The 18,463-nt window shown below is 36.6% G+C and overlaps 1 protein-coding gene across 1 annotated transcript; it reads right to left on the bottom strand.

Annotated features, from left to right (window-relative positions):
• Positions 1-5,284: 5,284 nt before the first annotated feature.
• LOC134801260 (facilitated trehalose transporter Tret1-like) lies at positions 5,285-14,038 on the bottom strand. Its single transcript, XM_063773790.1, has 6 exons — positions 13,880-14,038; positions 11,842-12,040; positions 11,244-11,437; positions 10,725-11,116; positions 6,287-6,398; positions 5,285-5,769 (listed from the first exon to the last, which is right to left on the bottom strand). Exons 1-6 carry the CDS (start codon positions 14,001-14,003, stop codon positions 5,504-5,506), a joined length of 1,287 nt encoding a protein of 428 aa, XP_063629860.1. The 5' UTR covers positions 14,004-14,038; the 3' UTR covers positions 5,285-5,503.
• Between the last annotated feature and the right edge of the window lie 4,425 nt (positions 14,039-18,463).

The raw sequence follows: 18,463 nt of genomic DNA, 5'->3' as shown, positions 1-18,463 counted from the left end.
ATTATTTTTTTTGAAAATTAACTATGCCATTTAGTTCTTATAAACGTACTTAACTATACCCCGAAGTTAACGGAATTCAATAAAAACACGGTGTAGATCTATTAACTGCTGACGTATTTTAAAGTTCCAATCGGGCCCTAGGGCTTTTCATTCATTCTAACCAATATGGCGGCGTACCCGCTTGGAGCGTTTGTTTTGTGGGCAAAACATAACTGCCCAAATGCCTATTTAACGCCCAAAATAGATAATTATTTTACAAGGCGGCAAAGTTGTTGTTTAACCGCTTTGCTTATTACTGATACCCGAGCAAGCGAAAGATTCCAAAATTGGTTCGAAGGCTGGCATCTTGAGCGTTTTGCGAGGGTTAAACAAAATTTACCCCGACTGAAACACAATTATTCACCACACCGACCCGAAGAAAATATTAACTGTAAGATATCAAGCAAAAACAAACCAAATCAAATCGAAATGAATGTTATTAAATATTTATCATTCAAAATCATCATTTAAAAGTCAATTCAACCAGCAAACATAAGAAAATAACTCAAAATTTGCATTTATTACTTTGCCTCACATGTGAAGAATATGCAACTTTGTTATCAAGAGAGCCTTTAAATAAATAAATTAATTAATAAATATTGGGGACATCTTACACAGATCAACCTAGCCCCAAACTAAGCAAAGCTTGTACTATGGGTGCTAGGCGACGATATACATACTTATATAGATAAATACATACTTATATACATAGAAAACACCCATGACTCAGGAACAAATATTAGTGTTCATCACACAAATAAATGCCCTTACTGGGATTCGAACCCAGGACCATCGGCTTCGCAGGCAGGGTCACTACCCACTAGGCCAGACCGGTCGTCGCGTCGTACCAGTTGGTGTGCTGAAAAAATATAAACTCAGCATTCAATTCAAAAAGTTAGGGAAAATAACGAGCGCCCGTAATATCCGGAAAACGAAAAGTTGGTTATAAACAGGAACCGTATTACGTGACTTTTACTTCACAACAGTAATTGTAGGATTCCTATTTATAGCTTGTTTAAGGCAGAGTAAGGCGAGGCCGAGGTTCGCAAACTTTTTTCAAGGTTCCGTTGACAGAACGGCAAAAAATGTCTTTATTTGTTTATAGTGCATAAGGTGCTATTTTACCCTAGTGCGGTAATTAGCACCCGGGATCGTAACCGGTTTTTCAAAAACTTCGAAATAAGCATTTAATTCGTATTATTTTATACTCCAAATGTAGGTCAGTTGTGTTTTTAGGTAGAGTCGGACCAAGAAAAGTCTGCAGCGGATTTGATAGCCCACGCAGTGCAAGTGTCATTTATACGTCATCATTTCATAGAAGTTTGACGTTTAAAATAACACGTGCACTGCGTGGGCTATCAAATCTGCTGCAGACTTTTCATGGACTGACTCTAACGACTTCGTATTATTAGATTGCCCAATTGGAAATTAAATAATTAACAAAGACAGAAAAAATATCGTTCTCGTTCCCATACAAAAAAAAATACCGGTATCCGATCTCTGATTAGCACAAAACGTGCCTAAGTCGAACATTCAAAGGGCCATAATTATGTAAAATTATGTACTTATCTTATCTTAAATTATGTACTTACTGTTAAACGTTGTGTACACACAACGCGTGCGAAAAGTTAATTCGCAACTCGTGTCTATTTAAAACACTCCGTTCGGTCCTGTTTCAATTTATCGCCACTCGTTGCGAATAGGGGATATTACTGCAATGTTCTGCCGCCAGAGTGCAGCACTACCGACTCAGTAAATTCATAGACTAACTTATACATGCTGTGCCTTAAACTGTTTTTTGACAAGTTTTCACAGACAATAAAATATGACATTGATGCATGAAGGCGGTTTGTTAACAAATTAAGGGCCTACCGGTAAACGCGTGAATCGAAATTTAGATATCTGCCTCTTTATCGCTCGAATATGTAAAAGATATCACTCTTGATAGAGAGATTACATAACGAAATTTCGATTTTCTTGTTTTGCGGTAGGCCATGTGTCAATGTGGTTTGTTTACTGTATGTGCCACAAAGGTGCCACCTACGCAGAGCTTTGCCTAATATTCCCTATTAACTACTTTTCGCAGTTGTATAGTAATGTACCATTACGTCCTACGGCGACCGAATTTGCCGCCCCTATTGCGGTAAAAAAATACTCAATATACATATGTATATTATAAATTCATTGCGTTTAGTATAAGGATATAACAAAAGCCAATAAACGACATTATTAACTACATACATATTTCGGAGCAGACATAGAAGTTTTAGTGGCAAAATAAAGTGATTGAAAATAATATATCGACATGTCTGTTATCGATGTTACTGTAACGTTATACTTAGACCTATTTATAACATTTTATAGGAAGATAGCTACCGCGAAATACACAACACGTTCGATATCTTCTTCTCTTTTGATATATTGGTAGTTTTCTATTCTTTTCGCACTGTATCCTACACTTGTACCTACTAAATATGTAATGAAGAAATTATGTAGCGCCTTTGCAATTGATTTGCATTATTGAAATTTCTCGGTAACTCACTTACAGCAAGTAGAAGTCACATTTTTTAAATATTAATGTATGACTTATCGATAACAGATTTATCGATGTTTTATTTTCTCGGAGACTCGTTTATGCCACAAGAACTTATGTCTGTTGATAATACTCATACTCATATAGCGTAAACCTCAGGATCAAAGAACCTTGAGCCACGGATTTCAGGAACACTTTATCGGGTTTGCTGAAGTACAAAGGATTTGTCACAAAAGAAGCGACATGGATCTTTGAGTTTCCACGAAGAATCTAAGAATCTTCGAAATATATTTTGTGACAGCTAAAGCCAAATTCAGCCTTAGGATTTTACTATCAAGGTTCAAATTCAAAGAAACGAAAATGAAGGGTCAGTCGTTTTATAAAATAGGAAGAAAAAATATATTTGTATCGCTCGTATATTTCTTAAGTTTAACCTAATACAAATAGATCAGGGCCGTAGTGACCAAAGTCGTACTTTAGTGCCTAGAGAATATTATGCGAATCTAGGTCTTATGTGTAAAGAAATTGGCCAATATTATTAAGTGTTAAATAGCGAATGTAAACCTGTGTTTATTTGTACCTTTGAAATTAACCGGTTTTTCTCATAATTAAAAAAACCGGTTTACGTTCCCGAGTGTTAAACTACTTGCCTGACAAGCTTGAGAGTGTCGCTACAAGTAGCTATATACAGCAGTCACGTAGCTATGATCTAATAAAATATTCGCAGGTACCCGTCATGTTAACGACTAATTTTAAAATATTGTTTATTTGAATGCTAATACACAATCCTTCATCCTTTTATTGTTGTAAATATTTTATAGTATTCAAAATATTACTTTTTCCGTCTTTAGCATTTTTTTATGCGTTTAATTGAATAATAATTTTCTTTTTATTTACATCAATAAATTAGTTACTACTATACTACGTTATAATTTTTCTGTTACTTTTCGATTCTATGTTACTGGTCATAGGCAACCTACAGCCTAGCAGTATGCATTTAAAAATATATCTGTACATTTAACTTCAACTTATAACGAATATATAAAACTCGAAAAAAACCGGTTTATCAAAGTTAAAACCCGGTTTTTGTAATAATGGAATATTAGGCAAAGCTCTGCGTAGGTGGTACCACTAACCACAACCACATACAGTAAACAAACCTCATTGACATCATCAATGGCCTACCGTGAAACACGACAGTCGAAAGTTCGGTTTCTGTCTCTCTATCACTCTTGCTTATTCTATCGATAGAGGGCAGATAAAGAAATTTCGATTTTCGCGTTTCGCGGTAGGCCACCCGTAAACAAACCGCCGTGGTGCGTCAATGTCATAGTAAAAATTTGACAATAAACTGTTTAAGGCCTATAGTATGTATAAGTTACTCTATGGTTTACTAAACAAATTAGTGCTGCACTCTGGCGGCAGAACATTGCAGTAATACTCCCTATTGGCTGTAAACCCGGTTTTTCTGATTAGTTTGATTTCGGTGAAACCACTTTTTCTTTAATATATGACATCTATTTCAGTTTATAATTTACATATACCTATATAGTCGTGTGAATACTTAAAACCACAAAAAAATAATTTTATATGCTCCCAAAGTCGTGTTGTCAAATAGTTTGAAAATTTTACAGTAAAATTTTGCGTTTTAAGGTTATAAATTGCCAATACAGAAACTTTTTGTTTGATATTTTTCAAACTAATATTGTGTAATCGCCTAATCAGTTGTCTGCAAACATTTTATGACGGCCCATAAAAACTTTATATTTTCAATCGAAATATAAAATATGCGAGTTGCGAAATATATTTATGAACTCAATTTTACTTCGGTGATCCGTAAAATTTTTAATTAACGTCATCCATATGCTTCGACCGCTGTAAAAATGGTTTAATATTTATGTACTCGTACATCAATCTTTGTAAGGTGTTATCTCATAACAAAATCATCAATAATTGCTTGGGCATCTGAATCAGGTAGGTATTTATGATAACTGAACTTTTGGACCACATTTGTAGTAGGTAGGTTCTGAACTATAACATAGAGAAAAAAATACATAGAGTGCTCACTCCATACCTCAGTTTTAGTGCCAAAATGACTATTACACAGGACGCCGACTAATGCACAGGAAATGAAAGGTGTTGTCAAATCCATTTCCAATAGCAACATTGCAAATCAAATAGGCCTGATAATTTGAATTTCCTATCACTTCACTCCATTTCATACTTCTATTTAAAGACTAATACATTACTTACATTTCATTTCATTAGCAAAATTCGAGGCTTAATATCAAAGAGTGCATGACTGTTATAAATGTTAATGCATTCGCAAATTACTCGCGAAGGTTTCTTTCTATTTCATTCGTCTTTAGAATTCATAATTTGAAATGAAATGGAGAAGTACTTGACTGTGTTTTAGTCGAGTGCTTATATACAGGGTGGAACATTTCTAGGGACTGAGCTGAAATAATAGTATTATCTAAGTTTCTAAGTGATCTAGATCATCTAGATGCAATCAAGTAATTATAATCGTAAAGCTGGACTATAAAGTAAAACAAAATTATTAAAATGAAATATTTTATATCAGTGACAACCTTATAAAGTTATTTACATTTTAAATTGACCCATAAATTTATTGGGTTTTAAGCTATGCTCGCAAGGTCCACAGCTCACAGAGCCACTACTACATATATGTATTTATATCCATGAATCATATTATTAGACTAAATGAAGTATTAAGGTTAATAGATAGGGTAGGAAACACTGGGTCAAAAGAAAACTTTGTAGGAAATCCTCATACTGTTTCTACTGCCCGTGCCCCAAGCAAAATAAACTACGTTTCTCTTACCCCACATGACCACAGGTTCTTAGATTCAACTTATACGTTTATTTCAATAAATTCCCTCAAATATCTACTACTTAATTTAGCTGCATTCATCCCAGCATTCGTTCGATCTCCATCAAGCTCCTGCCTCTAGTCTCCGGGACCACGAAGAACGTGAACAGGAACCCAAAGAAGCAGAGTCCGGCGTATATCCAGAAGACAGCATGGCTGCCGAAGGCGCTGACGATGGGGCTGAAGCTGGCCAAGCTGATGAAGCCAGCGATGCAGCCGATGGTCGTGGCGGTGGAGGCGCCGAGACTCCGCATATTGGGGCGGAAGGTTTCTCCAAGGACAACGAATGGTATGCAATTTATACCTGGGAAATACAAAATGAGCTATTAATGTGGTGCGTAGGTACAATAGCGTTCAAAAGTGCGTGGACATGTTTCAAGTGTTTCAACCGTAATTTTAAGGCTTTACTGTCGACACCTATCCATGCACTTTTGAACGCCCTGTACTTATACCATTTTTCTTAGTCTAATTTTGTCAGAGAAGTCGTAACGAAGCGCTGGTGGCCTAGCTGTAAGAGCGTGCGAATTTAAATCTGGAGGTCACGGGTTCAAATCCCGGTTCGTACCAATGAGTTTTTCGGAATTTATGTACGAAATATCATTTGATATTTACCAGTCGCTTTTCGGTGGAGGAAAACATCGTGAGGAACCGGACTAATCCCAACAAGGTCTAGTTTTCCCTCTGGGTTGGAAGGTCAGATGGCAGTCGCTTTCGTAAAAATTAGTGCATATTCTCGAGATTAGGCGCCAAGTGGACACCAGGCATAGGAATTAGCCGTGGCAAAAAGCCGGGATAACACGATATAGCATGATAAAACTTACCAAAACTGAAGCTAAATATATACGCCATGAGAGCAAACAGAGGGAGCCACCGAATGGAGTCTATCGAGGAATACTTGATTATTTCTAGATAAAAGTAAGCTCCTAATGTGGTCTGAAACAAGACGGTAAATATTTGAATAGTGCTTATGGGTTGCTTTAAAGTATATATTTACCTCTTATTAGTTTGAGATAGTTATTATTTGTGACGTTGCACGGGAAAAGGTACCTTATGGCGGTTGGCGCTTACGTCACAGAGCAGCAATAGTATTGGAGCTACGTTAATAATAGCGTAAGCGACAACCGCCATAAGGTAATACTTACCTTTACCCGTGGGACGTCACATTTGTGTTTCAACGTAAACCTGATGTACCTAGTTGTCAGTAAAATATATTTGTATGTATGATCAAGGAATGCGGTTTGTATGCTACTTCGTAGGGACCGTCCTCCCTTCGTACAGTGACAATAAAATATGTGTGGTATTTTTAGCTGTTTTCATATCAATTAGAGTAGTCACTGTGACGTCTGTGATTAGTTTACGACGTGCCAAAGAAATTCAATTTCTTATAGTTCGTTTTCTTAGCATTATAAAGAAGGTAAGCGATCTTAACATGTCATATAATTGAAAAACGCTTTTTTTTTTAATCAATAACTATTACTTACGAAAGCAAAAGAATATAAATGATCGTATTAAGTCATTATTTCATTAAGTCAAGCCATAATAAGTCACGATTGTAAACATTTACCTTAATATTAAGTAAGAGTTGAGTGCGGCGCGCCAACAAACTGGTTACTCCAGTTTGGCGCATTTCTTGTATATATGTACCGACGTAAGTGTTTATGTGAATAAATGAATTAATAATAATAATTAGATTCATAATTGTTACATATTTGCCGTGACTTATTTTAAAAAAGTGTTTTTCAATCAAAAGAATGCTTAAAAACACAGAAATAATGTTGTTGGGTCATTTTGGTTTGTTTTTTTATGCGGTTTTACTGCAGGTACCTACATGTTAGGGTTTATGTGAATGTAGGCTCCCATCCGACGAGTAAGCGACTGACGGACAACTATTTTCTCGAAACTTATGTTTAGAAATAGTTACTGTGTGAATAAATGACAAGCAAACATTTTGATAGTAAATATGTACTATTTTCACGGAAACGCACGAAGTCTCAGTACAAATAGTACTGAGGTTGACTGAAGTAGCATTACAAATACGAACGAGAAAATACGAGCAAAGGATTGTTCACTAAACATACAGGCTAAAATATAACTGCATTCCCGTTGCCAGGGAGGTTTTAGGATTATACTGAGCAACTTTTACTACAGGATGGGACCAACCCCGAAATCGCAATAAAAAAAATTAAGTAGCTGTTTCATACATTTTGGCTGTAAATTTCTTAGAATATATATTTCTGGAAGTTACCCAGTATAATCCCAACCCAAAACCACCCTGTCAACGGGAATGCAGTTATTTTTTAGCCACCGTGTATATGTACGTTTATCGTTATTGTTACACTTTTTTTTGCTAACAGGTACAATACCATGCTAATACCATGCTAATTCACTTCTTTGCTTTTTTGATAATGCCGCTAGGCTAATGCATTCCCACCCTGATGATATTTTTATTTTACTGGGTGACTACAATATTTCCCACGCTTGTTGGTCTCTGTGCGGGGACCAAAACCGTCTCCAAATAGAGGCAAGCGATGACCCCATTGTGACCATGCTTTCTGATTTTATTGCACTAACCAGTGTACACCAGTTCAATGCGTGTTATAACCTTAATGGACGGGTTTTGGACTTAGTGTTGAGCAATGCTGACTGCATGGTTACCTCCTGTACCTCCCCGCTTACTCCCGAAGACCCTCAGCATATAGCTTTGGATATATCTTTAGCTCTAAATTTGACAACCTATTTGCCTCAGTTAATACCGAATCAATCTACAAAGCCAGTATTTCATCGTGGAAACTTTGATCTCATTCGTAATGAATTATTAGTGACTGATTGGTCGTGTTTAAATGACCTTGACGTGGAGGATTCTGTTGCATATTTTTATTATGTCGTTAGGAACCTCATAATAAAACATATCCCGCATAAATATATCAATGTCAACAATGGATACCCTCCATGGTTCTCCCGCGTCCTTATTAAAACTCGTAAACAAAAGCTTTCAGTCCATAAGCGATGGAAAGTGTACGGTAATCCACTGGACAGAGCGGAATTTGTTCTCTTAAGGGCAAGGGAACATAAGATGGAGTCTGAGTGCTACAATAACTACATCGCCTTTGCTGAGGACAAAATTTGTAGCAATCCGTCATACTTTTGGACCTTTATTAAGTCAAAATTTCCTACCAATAGCATGCCGGACCAAATGACATATCTTGGTAATACTTCCAGGGATGGAGACACCATAAGTAACTATTTTAATGACTATTTTAACTCTGTTTTTATTCCTGATCCACCCACTACTACCAGTTCTTTGCCAGTCCCAAATGATGACACTCTTGTTGATTTGCGGTCTATTACTATTACTGAAGATTGTGTACTCAGACATTTACAAAAAGTTGATATTAGAAAGGGTAGTGGTTCTGATTTGATCCATCCTATCTTTATCAAATCGTGCGCTCGTGAATTAGTCGTTCCGCTTACTAAAATTTTCACAAAATCACTGTCAAGTGGTCATTTCCCTGATTTATGGAAGAAAGCCCTTATCACACCTATATATAAAAGTGGCGATACCCAATTAGTGACTAATTATAGACCCATTAGCAAACTAAATATTTTCGGAAAAATATTTGAAAAAATTGTTTGTAACGAGATTAGGGCCGTAATTTGCCATCATATATCTCTGAATCAGCACGGTTTTTGTCAAGGTAGGAGTGTGGACACTAACTTACTTACTTTCACTGATTTTATTACCGACAGGATCTCATCCGGTTACCAGGTTGACGCCGTGTATACCGACTTTTCGAAATGTTTTGATAAAATAAATCATAATAACTTAATAATTAAACTTCTCAAGCTCGGTATACATGGCGATCTCTTGAGATGGGTAAAATCATATCTTTCGAACCGAAGTCAGGCTGTTGCATTGAAGGGATATACATCGCGTTTTCTTCCCGTGCCATCCGGAGTACCACAAGGGTCACACCTTGGCCCGCTTCTTTTTGTCTTGTATGTCAACGACATAGCTAATTGTTTTCTAAACTCTGATCACCTAATTTATGCTGATGACACGAAAATATACAAACCTGTTACTTCGGAAGCGGATTGCCATGCATTGCAAGAAGACCTAGATCGTTTTTCCCAATATTGTTCAAATAATAATCTTTTCCTTAACCCCGACAAATGTTTTGTTATCAGCTTCAATCGTAAGCAAGACCCTATAATATATAATTATAAATTATCCCATTCAAATATTTCAAGAGTTTCCTTCATTAGAGATTTAGGAGTTACATTAGACTCGCAATTAAATTTTAATACCCACATAGATAACATTTGTAAGCGGGCATATAAAAATTTGGGCATGTTGCTTCGGGTAGGGCAGCCTTTTAAGCGACCTAGAACTTATAAGTTATTGTTTTTTTGTTTTGTCCGTAGCGTCCTCGAGTTCGGTAGTGTTATATGGTCACCGCAGTATCAGGTACATATTGATCGACTGGAGCGGATTCAAAACATTTTTATAAAATCTCTTAGTTATAGGACAGGTTTTCACTTCAATGACACCTCGACGGCTGCGAAGTACTTCAATATCCCTTCCCTCAGTAATCGTAGGATGTATTTGGATGTTATGTTTTTCTACAAAATTTGTAAAAATGCAATCCAATGCCCTAATCTTTTACAAAAAGTGCTTTTTAGTGTTCCGCACCGCCCCTTACGTTCTAGGCCCCTTTTTCACGTTACTTTTGCTCGCAAGAAATATGCGCAGCATACGTTTTTCAGACGAGTGCCCAACTATTGTAATAGACATCTTGGCAGGATTGATCCCTTTCACAAATCACTTACTACACTTAAAATCATGTTAAAGGAAAAAATATTATTGCTGTAACTACCTACTCTCTGAGATTTTATTTTGATAGCTATTGTTCCTTGATTTTTATCTATTTTTCTGTACTACGCTTCCTATTTTCAGAATTCTATTTTCTTTTCTTGACCCTCGCTGTAATTATTATTATTATTCCGACTTTTTGCTGTAAGTATTAATGAGTTATCCTTGCTTCTTGTTGTATGTATCCTACCTTGGGCTTATGCTTGTACCTATTGTATACCAATTTTCAGTTACATGTATATTTTATGAACCTCCAGGTCTTTTTAGTATTAAGATTTATGTGCGTATTACGCACCTCTAACATATGTATCTTATATGACTGTATGTGTTCTGAATAAATAAAATAAAAAAAATAAAAAATAAAAAATACATTAACTAATATAACTTACCAGAAACAAACAACACAACGGCAAAGACAATGACAGCAACGTTCTTCTTCCATACTTATCAATGAAAAACGGCGTTACTATCGCACCCACAAGCTGCGTCACTCCCAATATTATAGACGATATTTCTGGAGCTACAGATGAACCTGAACTCGCACTCTCAAATATCATTGTAGCATAAAATAAAACACACATCATGCCACTCCCTTGATTCAATGTCATCAACACAAGATTTATGATCAGTGCCTTCCTATTGTTTTTTATTGTAAAAAGTTGCATACATTTTGCGTCTCTGTTATTTTTTTTATGCTGTTCTATCATTGTTTTTAATTCTGTGTCTATATCTTTGCTTCTCCCAAGTTCGTGAAGTACTTTTTTGGCAGCTTCTTCCTTATCTGCAATTGAAAGAATATGATTATTGAATTTTCAAAATGCCCAACATTCGAATATACTTGAACTCGCAACCTTAGTTTGGTTCCCAGATATTTTTATTAACTGAAAACAATGTTTGATATGAATTACCTTTAATAACATAAAATACGGGGCTCTCAGGTATAAAGAACGAACAGCTGACCAAATGTGCAACATTGATAACAATGAATACGTAGGAAACCACCCTGTATGAGACGTATGGGCCGATAGCATATACTAGGAGTATGCCAAATGCGTGGAAAACGTTTGTGGATGTGGATAATATTCCTCTGATGTTTGGTGACCTGGAAAATGGTGATTTTGTTATTATGGTCACACTATGAGGAGTGAATATGTAGGTCATACCTACTAAACAACTTTTACATGGGTATTCATCATCATCATTTTAGCTTTCAATCGTCCACTGCTGAGCATAGGCCTCTCTTCGTGTACGCCACTTGTCCTGGCCCTGAGCTAGTCTCATCCAGAAGTGCCTTTCATTTCATTTCATTTCAAATCATTTTAATATCTTAATTTGGTCCTAGATGCGTCTTATCCGGGTTTACTTCATCCCAGGAGGTGTGGATAAATTTTGTGAGCCTTGGGAGATACATTTAAAGAGAGGCATATGCTCATCAGGGGGACAGGGGGTGATAAAGTGGTGACGCTGATATGATGATAATCATGATGAATAAATATTATAACTTACGCTATTTCTCCAATGTATAAGCAGTCCAAAAGAGCTAATCCGGATGCTCCCAAACCTTTTATCACTTGTCCACAATATATCCAAGTCGTATCGAAAGACACAGCTAACAAGGTTTGTCCCGTCAATGTCAGTAATGACGATAAAATTATACAGGGTTTCCTTCCAATTGTATTTGCAATAATTCCGAGGGGGAAGATCCCTAGAAAGAGAAAAAAATCGTGTAAAACATTGCAGCAAAAATGAAACGTCTTGTGAACACAATTGAAATTAAAAAACCAGAAAAGGTATTCCAGCTTTCCTGAAAATTTATCCCCTAAGCTAAGGTAAAAACGGGTTGAAAGTTTGAAATGAAATGAAAATGCTTTATTGCCTCAAAAAAGTACAAAATATAAACTAAACTAACTTAAACTAACATGATCCAAACTAAGTAAACTAACCTGATCCAAACTAAGTTTGGATCAAGTACAAATATTTTTGAGTGAAGGAATTTAAACTTCGTAGAAAAACATAATATTGTTAAACAAGAGAAGGAATCCCGGCGTTTTTGAAAAGTCATCTTCTAAAGTGGTTATATATGGGTTTGAAAGTTTGTATCGGGAACGAATAGGTATTATTATAGGTATTTCTTTTGTAGTGTGCAATAAAGCATTTTATTATTATTATTTGTACTCTATTTCGGGTTTCACGGACCTATAAATCCCGGTCTTTTGATAGGCTTGCGTGGGGATATAGATCCAACACGTAGAGGCCCCTTGGAGAGCTTTAATGTCATGTAGAACGCCTGCTGGAACCCGTTCACAGGCGCAACAATAGACACCCATGAACCGGTCGCAGCAGGCATTGGGACTATTGTAGAAAAAGTGAACAGTATACCGGTCTATGGATTGAAGTTTGGGTGGACAATGAGACTGGGCTATTGTAAAGAGGTCCGGACACCTGCCATAACAATGTTAACACCGTCATCGAGGCAGGCGGTGACTCGCCGCTGACTAGATGGGCCCCTGAAACTGCCGTCGTAAATACGACCAGGAGCAACATCGGTGTGAGCGGCTCAGGGGTGTCGAGAGGTGTGCGCCGCTTTCTACCCAGTGGCTGTTACCAGCCACTGTGCCAACTCGCGTCTTATGCATCTTTCACTTCCACCCCTGGAGCATATAGCTCTAGCGACTCCTCTCTGGACGGCTAATGAAGGCAAGCCAGAGCTGAGAGTCCTGCGGGTCCCCTTGGGGTCCACTCCGACCGACGAAGACACGCCGGAGACGGAGACCCTGACCGACTCTCGGGAGCACTCGGGTCCGTGGGGTCGTTACTCCCCAACAGCTCGCCACAAGCTGCCCTGCGGGCTTATTATTATTATTATTTGAGTGAGAGACTGAAAGATATAGGTAATAATTAGAACAGTGGTGGGCAAACTTTCTTCATGGGGGGCCAGAAAGTTTAGAAAATTTAAGTGGAGGGCCAGGATTGTAGCCAAAATTTATTTAGATTTGTGATAAATTGATAATCGTGGGCCAATGCCATATACTAATTATTTCATAGGACCGGCGGCGGGCCGGATAAAATCAATTCGCGGGCCGGAGATAGCCCGCGGGCCGTACTTTGCCCACCACTGAATTAGAATATAAGAAAAAACATTGCTGCGTTTCTGAAAATTAAACCAGTTAAGATCTTTGTAAATAGGCATAATATTGAAAATTCTGTCTCTTCGGGAGTTGTGAAGAAGTTGAAAGTTTGTATCAAGAGCAAATATTTAATTAAGTGAGGTAATCAAAAGTTCGTAGAAAGACATCGTGACAAACAAAATCAAATTTTACGTGTAAATTTTTATGCTGCACAATGTTCATAGAATTACAACAACCAACATAAAAATCCACGCGAACCGAGGCGCAGGCAACAGCTAGTATGACAGAAATGTGAAAGAACCTTAATAATATGACACAGTGAAAACATTTACACAATAGTAAAACTAATCAAATATTAAATCCCACGACATTATGCTACATAAACTGTTAATTAACACGTTAACACTAATATTTACCTGTAACTAATCCAGCCATAAACGAAGACGCGATCCACGACGCCTCCGTAGTTGTGATGGTATCCGGTAGAGGGCTCTGCTCTTCGTCAAACAGTTTCACTAACACTGGCGACGACCATCCCATGGAGTACCCGGTCAATATGTGCCCTAGGTTTACTGGAATCACATCGAAACTTCCATCTAACTTCTCTATCACTCTTGCATATTCGAGCGATAGAGGCAGATAACTAAATTTCGATTTTCGCGTTTCCTGGTAGGACCTTAGTAAACAAACCGCCTTGATACATCAATGTCATATTTTATTGGCCATTAAGTAGATATTAGAATTGTGATACCTAAAATGCGATTATATAAAAAAAAAAACCGGCCAAATGCGAGTCGAACCCAAGCACGAATTCCGTACCATTACGCAAAAAACAGCAGAAAAATCATGTTTGTTGTATAGGAGCCCCACTTAAATATTTATTATATGTGACGTCCCATGGGTAAAGGTACCTTATGGCGGTTGGCGCTGACGCTATTATTAACGTAGCTCCAATACTATTGCGGTGCTCTGCGCCGTAAGCACCAGCCGCCATAAGGTACCTTTTCCCATGGGACGTCACATTTCTGATTTTAGTATTGGTTGTTATAGCGGCAACATAGACATACATCTGGGAAAATTTCAACTGCCTATCACGGATCATGAGATACAGCCTGGTGACAGACAGACGGACAGCGGACTCTTAGTAATAGGGTCCCGTTTTTGGGTACGGAACCCTAAAAATGGGTCTAATTAGCTACATGCATATATTTTTTGAAAAATGACAATTGTATCGTGAGATCCAAATGTTAGTTTCTAATAAAAGTGTTTCTATTGGACCCCAAAAACTTTCCGAATTTTGAAAATATATGTGGCGCGTGCACCGCGGGTAAAATCTGCGCATATTTGCGCGGTATGGAATTAATCATGAAAAAATAAGCTTTTCGCTATTTAAGCCTTAAAAATGCGTTTAAGTAGGTAAGTATATAGAGTTGCACCAAGAAAAGTCTGCAACGATTTTGATAGCGCACACCTAGTGCAAGTGTTATTTTAACGTCAAACTTCTAAGTAATTAAGTAAGGTGGGTGTTTTCTATGTATATAAGTATGTATTTATCTATATAAGTATGTATATATCGTCGGTATACTTCTAAAACATGATAACTACCTGAAACATAGTTTCGAGATAACGCGAGTTGAAAGTTTGATCCTCAAATAAGGGAATTTAGAAACGCGTTTTGACAAATTTACTTTGTCACTTAAAATTTTTGGATATTAATATTGTCTATAAATAGATAAAAGTGATATTTTTAAACCAAAAAATATAAAATATTGACCGACAAAAACATGGCATGTGTTATCATGTTTTACCTGTATAAAAAATGGACAGATTTTTGTGTATTTGTTTATAATCATATAAAAAATAATTACATATAATTTAAAAAAACTACAGAGATAAAAAATACTAGTTCACAGGGCATTATAAGCACATTCTAAAAACTAACGTAGAAATAAAAAGTAACAAATTACATGCAACATGTTATTATTTACAGTTATAACTGTCTAATATTTTTTTTTTTTTTTCCCTCCTTTATTGAAGAAACATATGACAATACACTCCTTATTAACTAAATTACTTCAAAAAATTATGATACTGATTTTGTTAGCGTTTACCGAGCATATTTATATCTGTTTTAAGTGAATTTAATATTATCTAGTTGTATAATAGATCGCATATTGAAAGAAATGTCTACAGGTAAATAGTAATGAATAATGTTATAATATTTTACCAGTTGCTATAACTATTTAGGTTCTTAATTATAGGAACATTCAGGCAAAACATGTTAACGTTACTTTCTATATTTTACGTGACCAGTTTTATGAGATATGTTGTTTTAAATACCCTTATTATTTTTTACGTGTACACTATATTTAATTTCCTGTCTGTTTGTACTTTTTTACACTCTATAACTTTCTAAATAATAAACATAAATAAAAAAATGTCACATATATATTTAAAACAAGAAAATGTGAACAAAACTGTATAAACAACTAATTTTTGACCATTTTGTCAGTTATCATGTTTTGGAAGTATACCGACGATATGTAGTCGCCTAGCACCCATATTACAAGCTTTGCTTAGTTTGGGGCTAGGTTGATCTGTGTAAGATGTCCCCAATATTTATTATTTCCTTTATTCAATTAGGGTCTTAGGTTAGGATTTTACAATGTGAGTATAAAAGTAAAATATAAAAACACTTACAAAACATAACAAAAATATATAAACACATTATAAAAAACCTAACCTAGGGTGCCGCCGGCAGCGGGGCAGGGTCCAAGCTGCCGGTGGTCAGGGCCGCAGAGTGAGGAATCGACGTACTATACGCGCCGTGTCCAAAATTACCGCCTTCTGCATCTGACCCTTGATCCAACCACCCAGCGAGAGTCTCTGTAGGTGTTGGTCGAGACTCTTCGCTATGAGACCGTTCGCTGATACGACTATCGGAACAATGATCGTCGAGTCAACATCCCACATGGCGGTAATCTCATGAGCTAATGTCTAGGTACTTGCTGAACTTGTCCTTCTCGGCCTTCACGAGATTCTCATCATGGGGGATGGTGACATCGACGAGCACGGTCCGGCGCTGCGATCGATCTATCAGCACGATGTCAGGCTTATTGGCTACAATAGTCCTGTCAGTGATGATAGATCGATCCCAATAGAGCGTGGCACGACCATTTTCGAGAACTGGCGCAGGTGCGTACTTGTAGTACGCCACTTCGCGGTCCACAAGGCCGTATAGAAGGGCAAGCTTCTGGTGAATAATTCTGACTACGAGATTATGTCTGTGCAAGTACTCGCCGTTAGCAAGATGAGAACAACCGGAGATAATATGCCTGAGTGACTCTCCGGGACGGCGGCATGCCCGACAAATGTCGACCGTACCGTCCTTCAGGATATATCTCCGGTAGTTATTCGTCATGATAACTTCGTCCGCAATTGCACAGGAAAAACCTCCTTATTATTATTATTATTAATTATGATGTATTATTTACACTTACAATGCGTGGGCTATCAAAATCGCTGCAGACATTCCGGACTCTAGCCTTCTTAAATTCAAAACATAACAATGGGTGTTATGTAGAACTTATGATAACAATTAAATCATTTATTACAAGTAATACTCACGACAAGCCACTATTAAACATTGCTTTTTTACGTATTGTTCAAATTTAATATACATTGTTGACAATTTTTCACAATTATTTTGAAAAGCAACGAAACGATTATGTTTTAAATACACTTTTTTTTTAAAGTAAAAGAAACCGAAATAATTATAATATACGTCCACTAATATGAAAGACAGACGTTATTATAACATAATGGAAGATAAATTATTTAAATCAACAATGACATACGAGTATCTCATTCTTAATCGCTTAGTAATAAAGCTGCAGAATGCATGCACTTGCATGCACTAATACTTTCTTACCTTTACCTTCAATAAATGCCACGTTATTTTAATAATTGGGATTTTCAACCGTATCTTCATAGAGTTAAGTTGAATTTTGATGGTACGAGTATCTTAACGGTACATTAGGTTGGTAAAACAATATACACGAAGTTTCAACAGCTGTTTAAAGCAATTGTTGTTTTCTAAAAATTGTTAATTACCTCCACAACAAAAGTGCGACATTTATTAGTTAACAGTACATATGGTCCTACTTTCCCGCACTAGTGCTATGCTTGGCTATATTGTGGAAAAGTGATAGAGTTAGACCAAGAAAAGCAGGAGAAGTGCATGCTTTTCTTGCTTTTCTGCAGCGGTATTGATAGCCCACGCAGTGCAAGCGTTATTTATTTTATACGCCATAATTTCATAGAAGTTTGGTACCTACTTATATTATCAAAATGTCTAATCATAAAATCGTAGCGCGACCTCGTTTTTCACGCAAAATAGAATGGTTGTCGACTTGCGGAGAATGCCCAGCAAAACTATCGAACTAACTCGAGTGGAGTTCTATTATTTTATGGCGGATATTTACAATTGCAATAATAACAAATGAATGAGGTTTGCAAACAGATAATGAAAAGACTAACGCTTATGTAAGTACCTACTTAGGATGAGTCACATTTGGGTCCATCCATAATAAACGCTACCAAGGGTTCAAAAATGAAAATTAGTTTAAGAAGTCAACACTAACCTATTTCCATAGAAAACATACCAAACCTTCATGTCAGAAAAAAAAACCGAAAAAAATATCAATTTTTACATGTTTTTCATGTACTTGATCGCAACGTTTAAATGATAGGCGTAAAACTAATTTTTTACAGCGATATTGGCAAGACTAATTAAAAAGAAAGTAACTGTAAACTGTTACCAATTTCCCGCAGTTATTTCAGGTAAAATATCGTAATTATATAATTTGTCTTTAAAAATATTAAAAAGCATGGATTAATCGGTTTTTAGAAGAGTATTCTAGACTGTGGTGTCAAAGTAACACCCGAAACGAAAAAGAGATAAAAGTATGTGTAACTTTTCAGCTAATTAACTATAACCA

This window comes from Cydia splendana, chromosome 21, assembly GCF_910591565.1.
Source record: "Cydia splendana chromosome 21, ilCydSple1.2, whole genome shotgun sequence".
Taxonomy (NCBI): domain Eukaryota; kingdom Metazoa; phylum Arthropoda; class Insecta; order Lepidoptera; family Tortricidae; genus Cydia; species Cydia splendana.
The sequence above is the reverse complement of the archived record's forward strand: the minus strand, read 5'-3'. Positions and strand labels throughout refer to the sequence as shown.